This window comes from Strongylocentrotus purpuratus, unplaced genomic scaffold (assembly GCF_000002235.5).
Source record: "Strongylocentrotus purpuratus isolate Spur 01 unplaced genomic scaffold, Spur_5.0 spur5_scaffold_16, whole genome shotgun sequence".
NCBI lineage: Eukaryota > Metazoa > Echinodermata > Echinoidea > Camarodonta > Strongylocentrotidae > Strongylocentrotus > Strongylocentrotus purpuratus.
Window position 1 is genome coordinate 3,730,709 of NW_022145601.1, and position 17,705 is coordinate 3,748,413.

Below are 17,705 nucleotides of genomic sequence, written 5' to 3' on the forward strand. Positions count from 1 at the left end.
TTTTAAGATTGTTTTTCATGTGTATTTCATCATATTTCATTTTCTTGCATTTATATACTTATACTTATTAGATTTATCTGATATTCAGCAGCATTTAAGTTTGATTGTTAAGAAGGAAAAAACGACTTGCATCTACGGACCTGATGGTCTCAATATATTTGTAAATGTTCATGTAAGGAAGTTGTTTGTCTTATGTTTCATCATAAAGTTATCATAATTTCATTATGGACGAAGGGTACAATATTGTGACTAGGGTAGGGACTAGAGTCAGCAATTTGAACATGAGTCATTATTTAGCCAAGTCTTTACCCATCGATCTGCTGGCGGGCAAGTTAACTATGAAACTCTTAAAGAAAAACAGAGGGGTGTGCTGGGTATAAGATACGATGTGAATTACTTTTGTAAAATTCTGAGTCTGTAGTAAAAAGGGGCCGCGGATTGAGGGTACCCCCACTTTTCCCGGGTATATGAACATGTCCGTGCAGAAATGCCACATCCTTGATTTCGCCCCTTCTCTACTTTGTGTCTGACTACGCCCATCTGCATTGTCCTGAAAATGAATAAATGGAATAACAGCTTAGAACCCAATGGCAAATCATGCATTTTAACTGCATAATTTAAAAACTGTAAAAGTTTGTTGCAATTCTTCCCCCTAACATTCCTAACTTGAATAAAAATATTACGAATACGAATGACAGGTGTTAATTTGAATTATAAAAATTACGCTTCGACAAGTGAATATTAATTTGAATGCTAGTTGAGCAGTTTCTAAATTGAATGACAGATCTATGAAACCCTTCGACCAAAATCCTAAATTAAATACAAAAACTGGAAAATTGAATGATAATTGGCATGGCAAAGCCGATCTGCGCTAACTTAAATGCAAAGTAAATGAATTCGAATGAAAAACACGCGAATTTGGCCGGGAAATCCTATATTTAAATGAAATATTGGTCAAAAGTCATTTATTGCACCGGATCAGTTGTAACGATTTTAGAAAATAGGTAAAAATGTGTACTGAGTTTCATATGTTATGTAATCACATAATATACACTGATGCATTTTTAGTGTCATATTATTCTTTATGAGATAAGTCAGTATTGCTTACCGGTACATCATTCCTTTTATACGTGAGCAAAAAATCTTTCTTTCTACATTTTTTTCTAAACAAAGAACTACCTAAATCTTGAAATCTATGGTCGGCTTTTTAAAAAAGTTTTTTTTTTACCGTTTTTTAGAGAAAAAAAAATATCAAAGCATTCAAGCTGAGAAATATCAGCCCAAAGAGGGAGGAAAAAAAAGTTTTAAATTTTTTTTTCTGACCGACCGATCTATGTTTTGGCATCTAAAGGGAAATACAACATTTTTTTTTAGGCCTAACATACTGTCTAAGTCTGATTAATGAGCGTATACACAAATATAACTTCTATAAAATCAAATATGCACTATACAATAAAATACCTGAAATGAATTGGAGAACAATGCAAGACAAGATAAAAGAAAGACCCATGGTAAGGATGAAAAATAATTAGTAAAAGCACACAATACATTATATAGTATCTGATGTGAAATGTACAAATCTTGGAGGTAAAAAAAAACCATACAGACGATCCTCAATGAACTACACATTTTACATAGCAAGGCTTTAAATCGGTCCTATCCTGTATTATTTCATCATTTAAAATAATTTAGAATTAAGTGTTTTTGGCTGGTCTTGTATCTTTGTTGTGTCTTTGCTGTTAAAGAAAAGAGAGAGAAATTTCACTTTTTCCAAATAAATGGGAACAATTTACTTACATTGGTGTAAAACATATTATTATTCACAGTTCACTGAATATTCAAATGGTGATATAAACATGATTATGAAGATCATCTAACATAATACATTCGTTTGGTTCTCCCCAGGTACTCCTACTAGTGACATACTAATTAATGCATCATCACATGAAGGGATATGAACATGTTGAAAAATAATAAAATAAAGTCTTGTTCATGTGGAGTTGGCAAGACAAACTATCTGGCCACACTGTTCACAATTTAAAGAGAAAGGGAATTCTGACACAACAAGAGATTGATAATATTTATCTAGCTGTCTATCTGTCTTTCTATCTTTTTCTCTCTCCTTCTCTTTTTTTTTTTCTCTCTCTCTCTCTCTATATCTAATTGTACCTTCTCTGCCCCCCTTCCTCTCCTCATTTTTCTTCATCTAACTCCCTTTTGCCCTGTTTTCCTTAAATCTATTCTTTCAAGTCTATTGTAGTTGGAATATCATCCATCTCATAATACTGGTGTGTGATACCCTCTTCTTTGACCTTTACAATCCTGATGCCTGGTGTGTCTGTTGCCCTCTGTTGCCAGCCCATCGCAGAGGTCACAACCTGCTCCAATCCCTTGTAGAATCCACCATCATTCTGGTGCTGGTGACCCGAGAAGACCACTTTTACTCCTAACATTCAAACAGAAAAAGAAAAAAATTAGTAAAAAGACTAAATAAGCATCTAACAATGTTCGATGTGTCGACTTAAAGTGGATACTCATTGATTTTAAAAACTAACTTTATTTTCATTAGTGCAAGGTTGAAACTTTGATTCGACAAGGTTATCAAAATTCAATGCTTGGAAACATTTGAATTAATGATTATTATAAATTATAAAACGCTTAAATACAGCTCCGGCATAGCACCTGAAGAGCTCTCCGAAAGCTGCTGAGATGTGTGAGATCACAGTATGGACATGATTCGCACAAGCAGACGATGTCCCATGACATCTCACACATTTTCAGTGCCTGTGTTTTCATCTTCTCTTACTTCACTACCGTCAGGCTAAATGTATGGTGGCCCTGAAGGGACATCGCGAATAGACTAAATCGTTAAAAATATGCGATAAAATTCACGATATCGTCAATTTTATCGCATATTTTTCACGAAGAAATTCACGAAATTGACGATATCGTCAATTTTTTTCTTGAAAAGTTCACGATAAAGTTCACGATAACGTTCACGATAACACCATATCGTCAATTTTTTCGTGAAAAGTTCACGATAAAATTCACGATATTCGTCCATTTTATCGTGTACTCTATCGTGCACTCTCCTGGTGAACGCTTCGTAAACATAACCAACCCTAGCTTGATTGAAGACGATTATTATGACGAGACGTTTTTACGATGATTTCTGTGAAAATGGTAGGTTTAACTTCATATTATGCTCTAGATCTAGACTATTTGTATTTTATGTTTGACAAGATAGTATGGTGGCCCTGAAGGGACATCGCCAATTTTCACGACGAAATTGACGATAATATTATCGTGAATTTCGTCGTGAAAAATTGGCGATAAAATCGACGATATCGTCAATTTTATCGCCAATTTTTCGCGATTTAGTCTATTCGCGATGTCCCTTCAGGGCCACCATAGTTATTCATGCAACAAGCTCTTCAATTGACTCATTTCAATTTAAATAAGGAACATACGATTTAACGAATGGTCATTCCATTCAATTTTTTTCTCGTTTTGACGAATTTTTGCGAAATATTTAAATGAGTCTATTGAATTAACATAAAGAGCATTCAATTTAAGAGATTTGAAATAAGTTCCCTCGTTCGAATTCATTATTTTTGCAACAAATGTTTCAGACGAGTCATTCACATTTCAACAATAGGAGCATTAAATTTTAGAAATGGACATTTGAAATCAGATGCCGATTGCTTCGTCGGCTTTTCTTCAGTCATATGAATTCATGAAAGGGCAAACATGTTTTAACTCCGTGCATTAGATATAAGCATCCGTCTATTACATGTCAGTTAAACATAATAATAATGATAGAAACATGCAAAAGGTCATGCATTTGGTTTAAAACAGACAATCCAGAATATATAAGAACACTGATGGAAATAAACAAGAAATTTAACAATCATAATATACTGTCAGTGTAATTATCGTTAAAAATGTAAAAGTTTTGAAATCGCCTTAGGAATCGATTTAGGAGACAACAAGAAATCCCATCATAAACACAAATGCTCTGGTATTCTGCTAAAATTTGTGTTTACGCTTTTGTACAAAATCGGGTTTAACAAAGGAAGTTTTTTTCTTCCTTTTTCCAGATTCCCTTTTGTTAGACGGGATTTTAGACAAAGGGTCGGGAAAAACTCGGGTTTAACTGTTATTTGTAAATATACGGATCAAAGATAGCTCATTAAGCCTTTGCAAGTATGTATCTATACACGAAAAGGCATATAATTTATATAGAGAGACAAAACACAAACACGCACTATACACTACACTTCACCTCACTACACTACACTACACTACACAACACATACAAACATACGAAATCCATGAAACTAAAATTTAATGAATGAAACGATAAATTGAATTTCCCAAAATGAAAATGAAAGCCAAAACAGGCTTCTCGGGTATATTGTGTTAATTTGAATGCACGGTCCTCGAAATTCAAGGCAGGAAATTCGAAATCCAAATGTTACGACTTCATTATACGTCAACGATTTTTTTTTTAGCCCTAAATTAAATTGATTGGGCGGGTAACAAAAATGGAAATGCCCTGAACAGGAATGATTTTACTGACGAATATATTTGGATGCTCATAAATTAATTCGCGTGTCTCCCCAAGGAATTCCATTGTCAGGATTGTAAATTTTAAAGACCATAGTACAATACAGACCAAAGAGTCGGCCTACTTAAATAATGTTGATGCGATAATGCCATAAGGGTGCGCTGATAAAATGACCAAGTCTTCTAGACCGTGTAAGATCTCTCACTGAGAGAGAGAGAGAGAGAGAGAGGGAGAGAGAGAGAGAGAGAGAGAGAGAGAATGAGAGAGAAGGGAGATTGCTCGACTCGGGAAAAATTATAATACCAACATTTTCTACTTTCCGATTTTCTCTATAGTACAAAATATGGGTGCAATTTATTTTCTGACTAATCAGGCCCTGCCTCTTTACTAAGTTCCCTCATAATGACCTCATATGTTGTCTTTTGTCATGTTTTACTTTAAGTATCCTGCGATGTTTTAAAATTATATTACTTGTAGTTGTCGAACATTATTATACACAATCATGTACAATCATATTTCTTCAATCGTTGTATGGTGTATGCTTTATTAACATAATTATGTTCCTTCTTTTCTATTTTTCTCGAAGGTTTTATGATTCGTGTTTATCTGACTGTTTAGAAAGCATGTGTATGCTTGTAAGTAAGCAGCCAGGGGACCGGCGGTTTTAAGTCCTCTCCGAGGAACTTGTTAATGAGGATAAACGGCACTAGTGCATTGACTTGGTATCGAAACATGGACCACCCGGTTACGAAAATGCTTCTCTATAGGGTTGTTTTAACAATCAGCCTTATCGCGCCTTTTTATGTATGATTATGTCATAAAAGTCAGATGTGGAAATTTGAAATAAACTAAACTGAGATTAAGAATCTCGACTTACCTGGGATTAAGCCCTTTCCCTTGGTAAATCTGATTGTCAGATAACTGCAAAATGATTTTTCCTTTGTCCAGAATTAAATTCGACTTGTGATCAAAGATGGTTTAATACCGTTGACTCTCTTGATACGAATTATCAGGATTGAACTGTGCCAATCAAAACAAAAGCGCGCGAGTGTATTCTAGTTGCCATATGGAGCGATTTCATTTATAATTATACCCGATAATTATTATCGTCGTATTGTGAAGACTATTACGACGAACATGAAGTTCAATCTTGTCTGTACGGCCCGTTGCTGTGGGTCTATACATACTCGGAGATGCTAGTAATTCCATTTGACCTCCCCCCCCCCCCCCCACCCCATTTTTCGCCCTCACGACTATATAGGGCAGCGTTTCATGAAATATTGTCGTAATTACAAATTCACCGACATCTGTGTTGTCATTAACATGCGTTTAAATTCAAGATAATTTAACATCTGATTTAAAAATACAGAAATTCGTCCTCCACTGGCGAGTGACATACATAAACAAGCAACACAAACAATATATAAATACACTCGGGGATACAAAGAAAATACAACAATAATGATAATAATAATAATAAAACTGACATGTAACTTTGAAAACGGACATTAAAAATTGAATCTCGACAAAGCACAGAATGCATGAAATAAAAGTGCTCTGAACATTCACCCCTTCTCTCCTAGAAATGGAGTATGAGGAAAAAACACAGAAAAGAACAAATGAGAGAGAGAGAGAGAGAAAGAGAGAGAGAGAGAGAGAGAGAGAGAGAGAGGGAGGAGTCGCATGGAGTAGAACAGAAATGAAGAGTGAGGGAGAAAGAGAAGGTGACAGAAAACGAGGAGCTCTGAGAGGAATGTCGGTGATCTTGTACTTAAGACGGTTTCACGAAACTATGCCTTAACCATAAAGAAAATGAAACAATTAAGGTCAGTTATGAAAATGTCAGCCAGTACAAAAAATATTTCTGATTAAGATCCCTTATTGTCATATGAACTGAAATATCGAACAGATGGCAAGATGATTCTTGTCGGAGAAGAAACCCGGCCGACTACGAATCGTGGTGACGTATACGCGTCCATGATTTCAGAATTCTGACTCATAATGAAATTAGATAAACTATATTGTGCCCTCTCATGCATATCTCCTTTCTAATGCGCATTTTCTCCTTCCTCATCTTCTTCTCAACCCCTCATGCAGCTCATCCTTTTGCATTATTTTCTGTACCCCGATCTCTTACTTCTTATTTGCAGGCGCGTAGCCAGAGTTTGATGCTTGGGGGGGGGGGGGGGGGCACATACATGTAATCGATCGAGGTAAAAAAAAGGGGTCTCCAGAATTTTAACCGATCCTGGAAATTTTAGGGGGGGCACGTGCCCCCCCCCCCCCGTGCCCCCCGTGGCTACGCGCCTGCTTATTTGGCATTGTCTATTATACTTTTTGTATTGTGACCGTATTCTCCAATAATTTATTGGCCTTAAAGTACTCTCTCTTGTCCAATTCTCGTCTCCCCTTCATTTCCTATTTTAGTTCCTTTTTGTAGTTACAATTTTGTTAATTTAATTTATCATTATTCCCAACTATCATTTGAGGGGACTACAATAATTGTACAAGCAATGCTTTATTTTAGTGGACCCCTCTGTTTCCTTATAGTAAACGAATTATTGATTTGTAATGTTTTGTTGGAGATAGGCATACAACTATATTTTGAATACATTGGACATTATTAACCTTCTAATTTTTTATTCGCTCACTTTTTCTTCTCTCTCTCTCTCTCTCTCTCTCTCTCTCTCTCTCTCTCTCATCCTCTATTCCTCCCCTTTCTCTCTCTCTTTCTCTCTCTCTCTCTTTCTTTTCCTCTCTCTAATCCCCCTTTACCCTGTACCAGTGTTTATTAAATAAGACAGGACAAATGAAATATTATCATTTTTATTTCATCGTTTTATTAAACATCAACCTGCGTGTTTCTTCAACTAAATCAACCCTATATAGAGACCTAAGATAGTATGCCAATTTTTTTTTTTAAAGCAACAATCGACAATACTTAGCAATGAAATTGTACATGACTGTGCCCTCTGGAATTAATTCACTAAGACGGTGAAAGCGAAGGAATCGAGCGTTAGAAAATGTATATTTCTGTGGCTCGTTTATTATCTACATTTGCATATATTTCTAACATGACTGTGTTTCCATGTTCAAATTAGTATCAAAGTATACTCCTAAATTCCTTGCTGTAACAAAGGGTTTCACATTGGAGGATCCAACTCTTATTTTGAAATTTGTTGTGAAGTTCCGATAACCCAAAATGCACGCTCACTATCGTTTAGCTTAAGATTATTATTAAGCATCCATATATGAATGACATTTTTACACTTTTCCAACATTCATTCTTTTATTCATCAATTCATCCATCCATTAATTTATTCATCAGTCATTCATCAATTTATTCATTTATTCATCAGTCATTCATCAATTTATTCATTTATTCATTTTATCCATTCACCAATGCCTTTGTTTTTGATTTTCCTAAATTTCGTGTTTCTATTTTGATCCTTATTACCCTGAAAATATGTTTAAATTATAATTTGAAACAACTTTCAATTACATCTAAATCATTCAAATTTACGTATCCAAAGTTTTGTATGTTTATTTTTTAATGACAGTTAGGCTGAATGGTTTTACTTACACACAGGTTTCGTTCTACCGTTGAGGCTCTAACTCTGACTCGAAGGAAAACATAAAGAAAATGATAATGGTGATAAAAAGAAGAAGAAAATGATCAATTATTACAAAAGATACACTGACTACACTTGACATATTTAAAACTGTATTTTCACATTAACCTATTGACAGCTAAATTTATTCATTACTATAGGCTTAATATAGGGGCCACTCGGTTCCAGTGTAGGCAACGGGTTAAATGAAATATGTTGAGGTAGCAGTTTAACAGAAAAAAAAAACACACAAAAAATGTGTTATAATAATGATAATAATTTGATTTGATTTTGGCTAGATTGATTGATTTCTACATTTTTCATACAATAATAATCAGTAACAATCTGAATATTTTGTACATAGTGGTAATTTTTTTCTTCAAATCACCGTCAATGAATATTATTTGTGCAACAAAGTGTTGGGAACGATTGACATAGCAAAATGCAGAAGAGTTGAAGCGTAAGCCTGCACTTGAAGTGCATGCAGCTCTTTAACTTATAATTGCAGCAACAGCAAAATATGATAATATAAACAGGCAAAAAACAATAGGAATTCACGGCAAAAAATGACAAAAAATAATGATAATAACAATAAAAAGAAATAATAATAGCAATAATGATAATAATTGTAATAATGATAACAACAACATTCAATATATATGTATAAAGCACTTTACAATAAAGTTATTATCAGAAGAGGTGAGCTTTTGGGATATTTTTGGAATGCATTTAGAGATTGCTGGTCGCGTAAAAATCTGGGTAGATTATTCCGTAGTTTTGATGCAGGAGTTGTGAATGCTCTGTCACCAAGGGTTGGTAGAATGATGCCTTGAGAGGAGCGAAGGGAGCACCGGGAAGGCTGCCTGGTATTTACATGTATGCAGGGGGCGTTTCACAAAACTTGTCGTCGGAGACAAATGACATTTTTTGTTATAACCTACTGAAATCCTTGCTTCTGATTGGCTATTAACAGATTTGTCACTGATTTTTGTAATTTGTCATTGAAAAAGGCTTTGTAAAACGGGTCCCAGGAGTTCAGATAATAATGACGGAGCGAGACCGAGGATACATTCGAAGGTGAAAAGAAGTAAGAATAACTTTAATATGTACATAATGTATCTGTTATCATATAGTAGGCATCTACAGGGCACCGTCTTACAAAGAGTTGCGATTGATCCAAATCAATTGGAAGTCCTCCAATCAATCGCAAGTTTGCAATCTCTTATCTCTTATGTACATAGTTGCGATTGATATCAACTCTTTGTAATACACGGCCCATATCTTCATCACACCGTTTAAAAAATGTAAATAACAGTTTTGATGTTTCTTTCGTATTTCCATTTTGTGGTCATTTTCCTGAAATCGCCTATCACCCTTGACAGAAGGGATAATATTTATTTGTTTTGAGATAAAACACGCCTTCGTCATGAATGGGACTTGCAGTGTAACCCATATCGGGACGAGCCATTTTCCGACAGTCCCGGGTCTGTATTCCCTTCTTGTAGTTGTCCCATTTAGGTGCCCACGTGGTGGGCCTGAAGCGGCATGGGGTACTTTTGGAGATGCTCTCGGTGTAGTATGCAATGGCTTTCATATGGTCGCAGATGATGCTGAAGTAGCAATTGGGCATGTCCGTCCCTCCATTTGGGTAGAAATCTTGGTTGCCAAGCTGTAAAAAGATTTAGGACAAAGAATTAAGCGACTGAGTGTTCAGAGAATATAGGGAAATACTGGCAAACTTAGGAGACCACAAGTCCACAACTCGCCCTTGTTTCTACCCTTGAAAATCCCAGGGAATACACTAAAGATTCCTTTCAATTTGAGACCTGAATAATGACTCATCACGGATTTTAAAAAAAGATGTGAAAAAAATATGTCGGTCTGTTGGTTAGTCAATAAATATCCTGAAAACCCCCTTTTCCCCCGGAAATGTGCCCCCCCCCCCCCGCCAAAGTTTTGGAAGTTTTGGGGAAGGCGTAGAACGTGGAATAGTAGGACAGAGGGGAAAAGAAAGAAAAAAGAGAGAGAGAGAGAGAGAGAGAGAGAGACAGACAGAGAGAGGCAGAAAGAAACAGACAGAGAGACATACATAGACAGAGGTAGAGAGAGAGAGATAAAGAGAGGGGATGGGCGGGAGGGGGAAGGTGAAAATGAGGGGGGGGGGTAGAGATAGTACCCCTGTATTACCAAATTAGATTAGAAATTAGTAGGCCTACGTTTAACGTCATGTAGCCCTTGTCTGATTTCCCCCTTCTTTAATCACAAAAAAGAGGAATATCTTTTACAATAGTTTCCATAGTTACCTCATCCATGAGCCCAAGCCCTCCCATTGCAATCAGTTCACCGTCAGTGTGTATGACGTCAACAAAAGTTGCATCGGATTTGTCCAGACGACAGAAGTTCCTCACCCGTTTCCCGCCAAACCCTGGGCCTGCAGGGTCCAAACCTGGTATGAAGATAGAGAGAGAGAGAGAGAGAGAGAGAGAGAGAGAGAGAGAAGAGAGAGAGAGAAACAGGAGAGACACAGACAGAGAGAGACAGACAGAGACAAAGACAGAGAGAGAGAGAGAAGGCGGGGGAGAGATTGGGTCAGTTAATAATGTCAAATTAATGAAGGCCCCATTTCCCATTTTCTTTCATTAGGGGCCTACGTGTATGAGGCTGAAACATCTGTTTGTCATATTGATATACAAAGTGGAGAGCGCCGCCGACATCGGAGGATGTTACAAATGTATACTATATACTAGCAATACCGCTTCAACAAAGACGAAGTTCACTAGTACTCTATTGCATCAGGAAACAGATGTGCATAATTACGTAACAAGAAAATGGAATGTAAAAATAGCTCTAAGTAATTCAAGCTATATGCCCCCCCCCGCAAGTATTATTATATTTTTAATTTAGGGCATTTACTCAGCACTGCGCAAATTAAATGACAAAAATACCCCCCCCCCCCTTTCTTGGGCCCGCAAACTCGGTGGGAAGTACGCCTTATGCCAGACAAGAACCTCAAGTGTACAGCTGCTTATACATTAGTGAGAACAGTGCATGAACACAATTTTAAGGAATGTTGTCACTTTGCCAATAGACCTACTGTTTGATCAATATTTGATCTGCCATATATTCAAAATAGTTTGTATATTGTACTAAACAATTAGAATACACGTAATGTTCTTGGGGAAATATTATTGATATAAAAGTAATCGAATCCAAGACACCTTTCGCCAGAGTGTACATCTTATGGGCGAAGGAAGCGTGCAAGGACCGGAATAGGCTTGAAAAAAATAATGCTCAGTTACGTATTTTATTAAGGGTCCAATTTTACATTGGTCTAATTGGGTGACTATTTCGGGACAGGTTCTTATGGAGCTCTCACACTCTGCCGTGTAGGCCTACCGTCCACCTGCCGGGCTATTAAAAAACAACAGAGTCCAGAACGTTGGGTTTTGAGCGAACTTGTCCCCGGCCGCAAAAAAAAAAAATCATAAAATTAATCTTTCCACCGTTTCGTTGCCATCTTCTGACCGTTCTCACCGGGCGCATACCGGGTGTTGAACGTGCTTCTACCGTCTTCACCGCCCAGATTGACTTTTGTAGAAAATTTTAGCGGTTTCCATACCGGGTCTCGAACGTGTGCACCGGGTTTGTAGCAGCCACCTACCAGTCACTTAGCGTCCCCTCACCGCTCGGAGCGTCCTGTGAGCGAGTCCCCGGACTGCTGACGTCATGACACGACTGCCATAAATACCCCGATTTGAACGGCAACGTTCACAACCCGCTTACAACCCGTTGCAGACGGTGGATTTTTTTTGCCCGTTAATCACCGTTCTGTAACGGGTTATGAGCGTGTTGTGAACGTGTTCATACAGTGTGACCGTTTTCATAACGTATTCATACCGTCCTCATACCGTTCAACACCGTCCTCTTGCCGCTTACTTGCGGCCGGTGCCAGCCGGCCAAAGTTTTGAACATGCCCAAAACTTTCGCCGGGTCCCACCAGGTGTAAATAAGCGCCAACGCCCTATTAACGTGTTGCCCGCTTTAATAACGAACCACCGTGTGCCCTCGCCGTTCTCCACCGTCCGCAGACATTTTCGCGCACGGTGGCACACGGTAGGCCTACACGGCAGAGTGTGAGAGTCACTTTAGACTATGTCAGTACTTTCCTGATAAACTCACCTTTTTCCCCAATGATCTATGTGATATACTCCCTGTACTGTACTTTTTTGTCCTCTTTTCATATATTTGTATTGTAAGCGCTATGGTACTTATTGTTTTTAGCGCTCCTAAATATTCGATATTATTATTATTATTATTATTATAAAGAAAATGGTATCAAAATGATGAACGGACCGGGAAAATGTTGAGTGTCAGGTATGCAAACCGTTTTCCAAAAATCAACTCAAGGGCATTATCAATACGCTATTGACTCCTACAGAAATCATGTTGAGATTACGTAATAATGCGTCATTGTCATGATCAAACATTTTAATTGGTGACTCACAAGGCTCTTGAAACTTGTTTTCATGATGGTGCATCTTATTTTTTTACCAGAATGTCGGTAAGCCCACTATCATTCTTATTATCTTTTTAGGGGGGGGGGGCGCCACTCTTTGCTTGATTTAATGTACAAACATTATACATATAACAATTGTATTGTACATAACTACTCTTACTTATTTATTACATATTAATAGGCTCACAGATAATATAGACATTCTTTCTTCAGGCCTATATAACACTTATATTCTCTTTATACTTGTATTTTACATCATTTATACACTTTCATTTTGATACTAGACCCCTTGCATACCGTAAGCTTTATATCCTGCGTCTTTACTAGATGCATTATGTGATTTTTCTCAACCCTGTTGAAGATACCAGATTCCTGTTTAATTCCTCATTACTCTAATATAATGCTGCTTGTATCATAATGATTTATAATTGTCTTGGTACATCTGAATTATATCCTTATTTGTAGGAATATGCGATATGTAATAAATGTGTCATTTTAGTCTTAGTTTTTGGAGGGAGGGAGGAGTTAAGATTTTTTTTCAAACAATGTGCAATATTATGTATGTGACAATGTTATGTTTATATTTAAGTTGATTTGGGAGCAACATTGAGGGCTCACATACCTCCGGGTAATAGTGTTGAATTTCACTTTTGTGAGCCCTGGCCCACACGCTGCTCCCTCCCTTTTCCTCTTGTATTTTGTATGTATTGCATGATCTGTCAAAATGTAATTGTATTGTGCTTTTATGATTGGCCGAATAAATAATAACAATAATTTTTAAAAAAATCACGTACCTGATATTCTTCCGATCATTTCATGGGTGGATGACCCTGCGTAGCCCCCAATGTGGGCGCCCAAGCTGTGCCCAATGATATGGACGTCGATATAAAGAGCCCCGCCGTGTACATTGAGGGCTTCGATTAACCTGGCGACCTGGCGACCGACCACGCGAGAGTTGGCTCTCGACGTCGGGTATTGTCTTCGAGCACCCAAAGACCAGTCGACCATGATCACGTTGACGTCTTCCTTTGTGTTTTTATAAAGGTAAAAGTGGCGAAAAGTGTCAAAATACCGAAATATCAGCCCTTATTAACATTCAGGGCTGAATTGCTTTAAAAAGAACACATGACGCAACCATGGAAACTTTACACAAGATCGCAAATTATTTATTTTTAAAATTCAATAGCCTGATTGTGATGCTTCAACTGTTAAATGTTAAAAATAAAGATTATGACACATCTTCTTGTCATCCGAACTTTATTTCTGTTGGTTGTAAAAGAAGGTATAGAAATAACCGATAAAGTTAATTACTTATATAGTTTGCGATCGTGTATATCTACAAATAAATTCAAATTAATGGGAAATAATGAATTAAGGAGAGACTGGCAGTTAAAGAGGGAGTGGGAAAGGATGGTACCAAGAAAGAAATTATATTAGAGGTGAAAGAGAAGAGGAAGAGGGACGAAGATCGAGAGTGGGAATAAGAGGAGAGAGAGAGAGAGAGAGAGAGAGAGCGACAGAGACAGAGAGAGCAAGGGAGAGGGGGAGGGAGAGAGGTGAGGGAGAAATAGCGAGATAGAAAGAGAGAGTGGGGGGGGGGAGATATTATGGAGGGGAAGCAATGTATTACTTCTGCACATGACAGTATTACAATTTCTCATAACAACTTCTGTTAAAATAATATTCTCTTGTCTTCCACATACCCTCAAAAGCAGAGCGTCCCTCATACCAGTCCACCTGTATCCCTCCATACTTCCCTTCCAGCCGTGTATCAGAATCTTCGTACCCCTCCTCGCATCGAACTTCGACGCTGTAATCGTTGACGGAATTTTCCTGTCCATCGACTCTCCAACTCCGACGTCGCCGGCAGTCGAGCGGGTGAAGAGAGTGAACGTCGTGCCGATCTTGGCCGGCGAGTCCGGGTGTCGATGATGGCAGGTAAAAAAGACTCGACTAAAGCAACCCACATCGTCGTAGCAAACTTTACAGAGCGCTAGAAAGAGGGACAGCAGGATAATATTTCTTTTATAAGTATTACATCTGTAAATAAAGATTACTCAAGGGTGACAAGAAATGTGGTCTGTATAAAAGCAGGTGATCTATATGCACATGCAGATGTACCTTTTGTGCATTTCAGAGGGGAACACTTCTCAGAACGACCTGTTTAGACAGGTGGTCTTTCTTTACAGGTGGTCACAAATTGGGTTCCATTGTAATCCGCAAGGGAAAATACCTGCTTCATGGTAAGACATTGGGAAAAACAAAATACGTGAAGATTGTTGCATTCATGAGCTCCAAAAAGGTCTAAGCATAAATTTCAATACTTCAATCTGTAAGAATAGCTCAAAACCATTAATGACCCATTAACCCAGAATCGGACTGTCTCGAACTGACCAACAGGCTGACGCCACTTGCCCGAATATCATCTTTTCTTTCGCGAAAGAGTAAGAGTTTTGATCATTTATAACAGTACGAAAATTTGTACTCACAATCAAATGGAATCTGCAATCATCTAATAACTCTTCTATTTAAATTATATAGGAATAACAGTAAGGTTAGACATAGTGCTAAATGAATAATGAGATATAATTGGGTTTCGTTGGCCGAGGGGGAGCCACATCTGTATTTCCCGCAGGCCCTGCAATAGACCAGTTCACGGTTAGCACATTACTGCAATGACCCCGAATATCCACAGATCTTCAAAACATGAAGAGGTCCCACTTTGTACATTGTGAAATAATCATTCCTACAGCGACGAAGGTGCTATATAACATAGCCTTTGTTTTCCCCTTTGAAAGAATACATCCACCTGTGTATCATGGATTGCACTGAATGTGCAAGAATGAATAACGATTACATAACTTTCATGAGCACGTATCCAGTATTTCGTCTCCGTGTATTTCACAATTTGTTCTGCAATGACCTTGATCTGCTCATGCTCAGACTGCAACCGTGAACTCGCTTATTAGCACTGTCCCAGCCAGGGGCGTACGCAGGATTTTTTCAAGGGGGGGGGGGGGGGGGGGTTTAAAATATTTTGCTCCCGAAAATTTGAAAATCGCGCCGGCCGAAAAGTCGCTCAGTGGGGGGGGGGGGGACACTTTTTTTTTTTTTTTTTGTCTCTAAATTTCAAAATTGGACATTTTTCTTCGTTTTTTTAGGGGGGTTTACATACATAAAAATACCAAAGGGGGGTGTTTGATCCCCCAAACCCCACCCCCCTCTGCGTACGCCCCTGATTTGATGTATAAAACCCCTAAACTTCTATTTTTTTTGGAAGAAAAACAAATTATAGCTCACTACCCCCCCCCCCCCCCCCCCCCCACTGAGCTAAATATTTGTCGGCACGACTAATCCTAAATAATCCACCCCTAATTAATCCTGGATCCGCGCCTTTAATGAAACGTCCATTGCAGCAATGGGGCGATGGAAGAACTTAATTTAATTTAACTTAATTTAATTAAGGAACTTTACATAACTGACACGAACGAACGATTCGTATGTTGTTCGCTGCCAAAGATTTTCTTGTTTTTAAAGATTTTCTGTGTTTTTTTTAAATATCATTTTTGAACATTTCTTCCATTCCCCAGAAGGGGCCGTTAAAGAAATACAAATCATTGTCATTGTCATTGCTGCAATATAATTATGTACGATTTCTGTTGCCCTCCAGGGAGGTAGGATTTACATTTAAACCTAAACTTAAAGGTGAAGATGATGTTCTATGGCAATGTGGAACACATATTACGGCTGACTACTAAAAAAACAATTATTCTAAAAATGAACAGGTGACTGAAATAATTTGTAACTGATAAACATGGTATCAAATTGTTCGGGGAAACATGAGGAATACTGTGTCCCAAAAAAAAATCCAGGATGAATTATTTTGCGTTCGGCCGTGACAAACGAAAACGCGCGCGCGATTCTTTATGAAATGCTGTTGCTAATAATGGCGTACGCTCGCGTTTTTTGACGTGAAATTGACCGGACTGATATTGACCTTGATCCTGGTAAATATGAATGAGAAATGTCTTTTCGTTATGAAGATATGATCATATTTTGATTTTCACAAAATTGCGCCTGGGTGACGTTATCAATCAAGGTCAAGGTTGAAAACCTGTGCTCTTTCCTCATGCCTATACAAATTTCAAGGCATTTGATTGAGCCATTTTCAAGTTATCGTGCTAACAAAAAAGTGGTTAGAAATAAGAAAAATATTCTAACGAAAACACAAGATGATCTGTATTATATACAGCCCACCTGATAATACATTACATTAATAATGCGCTTCATACAATGTTTCTAAACGCAAGAGAAAGAATAAAGGATAATGATGTGGGAGGAAAAAGGAGTTACCTAGAAGTCATTTCGAATATACTGAAATAACTTTCCATTTATCACTGTACGTCCCACACTGAACACTCATTCCATGTCGTGGGAAGTTTTTTTTTTTAAGTAGAGCAGCAGCAAGCCACATTCCCCAATACGCGCATACCTCCTAGTTAGCTCAGTCAATATGTAAGACCTGAAATGACCTCAATGCAATCAAGCACATGCATCTTACTAGGTAAACCATCTGCAAGTAAAGCATTACAGGGGCGTCGCCAAAGGGGGGGTGTGGGGTGTGGGGGTGCGACACCCCCCCCACCTCTCAGGATATTATCGGTAAAATTGCGCTGCCGTCGGAAAAAAAGAGAAAAGGGGGAGGGAAAAAAGAGGGCAAGGGAAAGAAAAGAAAAAAGAAAAGAAAAAGAAAAGAAAGTAAGGAAAAGAAAGGAAAGAAAGGAAAAGAAAGGAAAGAAAAGAGAAGAAAGAAAGGGAAGGAAAAAAAGAGGGAGGAGAGGAAAGAAAGGAAAAGAAAGAAAAGGAAAAAAAAGGAAAACAGAGAAAAGGGAAACAAAAGAAACGTGGGGGTGTGAAAGAGAGGAGGGGGAAGGTAAGAGCCTGAGAAAGCAGGAGTGGGGGTAAAAGAAAGGGGGGTCGTTGGGTGGAGTCGTTTCGTCAAGGAATA

The 17,705-nt window shown here is 37.9% G+C and overlaps 1 protein-coding gene across 1 annotated transcript; it reads right to left on the minus strand.

Annotated features, from left to right (window-relative positions):
- Window positions 1–2,237: 2,237 nt before the first annotated feature.
- LOC584480 (pancreatic lipase-related protein 2) lies at window positions 2,238–14,949 on the minus strand. Its single transcript, XM_030987660.1, has 6 exons — window positions 14,931–14,949; window positions 14,401–14,690; window positions 13,492–13,723; window positions 10,485–10,627; window positions 9,619–9,850; window positions 2,238–2,446 (listed from the first exon to the last, which is right to left on the minus strand). The coding sequence occupies exons 1-6, from the start codon at window positions 14,947–14,949 to the stop codon at window positions 2,238–2,240; spliced, it is 1,125 nt and encodes a 374-aa protein (XP_030843520.1).
- Between the last annotated feature and the right edge of the window lie 2,756 nt (window positions 14,950–17,705).

Excerpts from the sequence above, each read along its gene's own strand:
- LOC584480 (XM_030987660.1), bottom strand. Across the intron at positions 13,724-14,400 it reads GGGACGCTCTGCTTTTGAGG|GAAGACGTCAACGTGATCAT; the intron begins GTATGTGGAAGA and ends AAAAACACAAAG. Across the intron at positions 10,628-13,491 it reads AATGATCGGAAGAATATCAG|GTTTGGACCCTGCAGGCCCA; the intron begins GTACGTGATTTT and ends TCTTCATACCAG.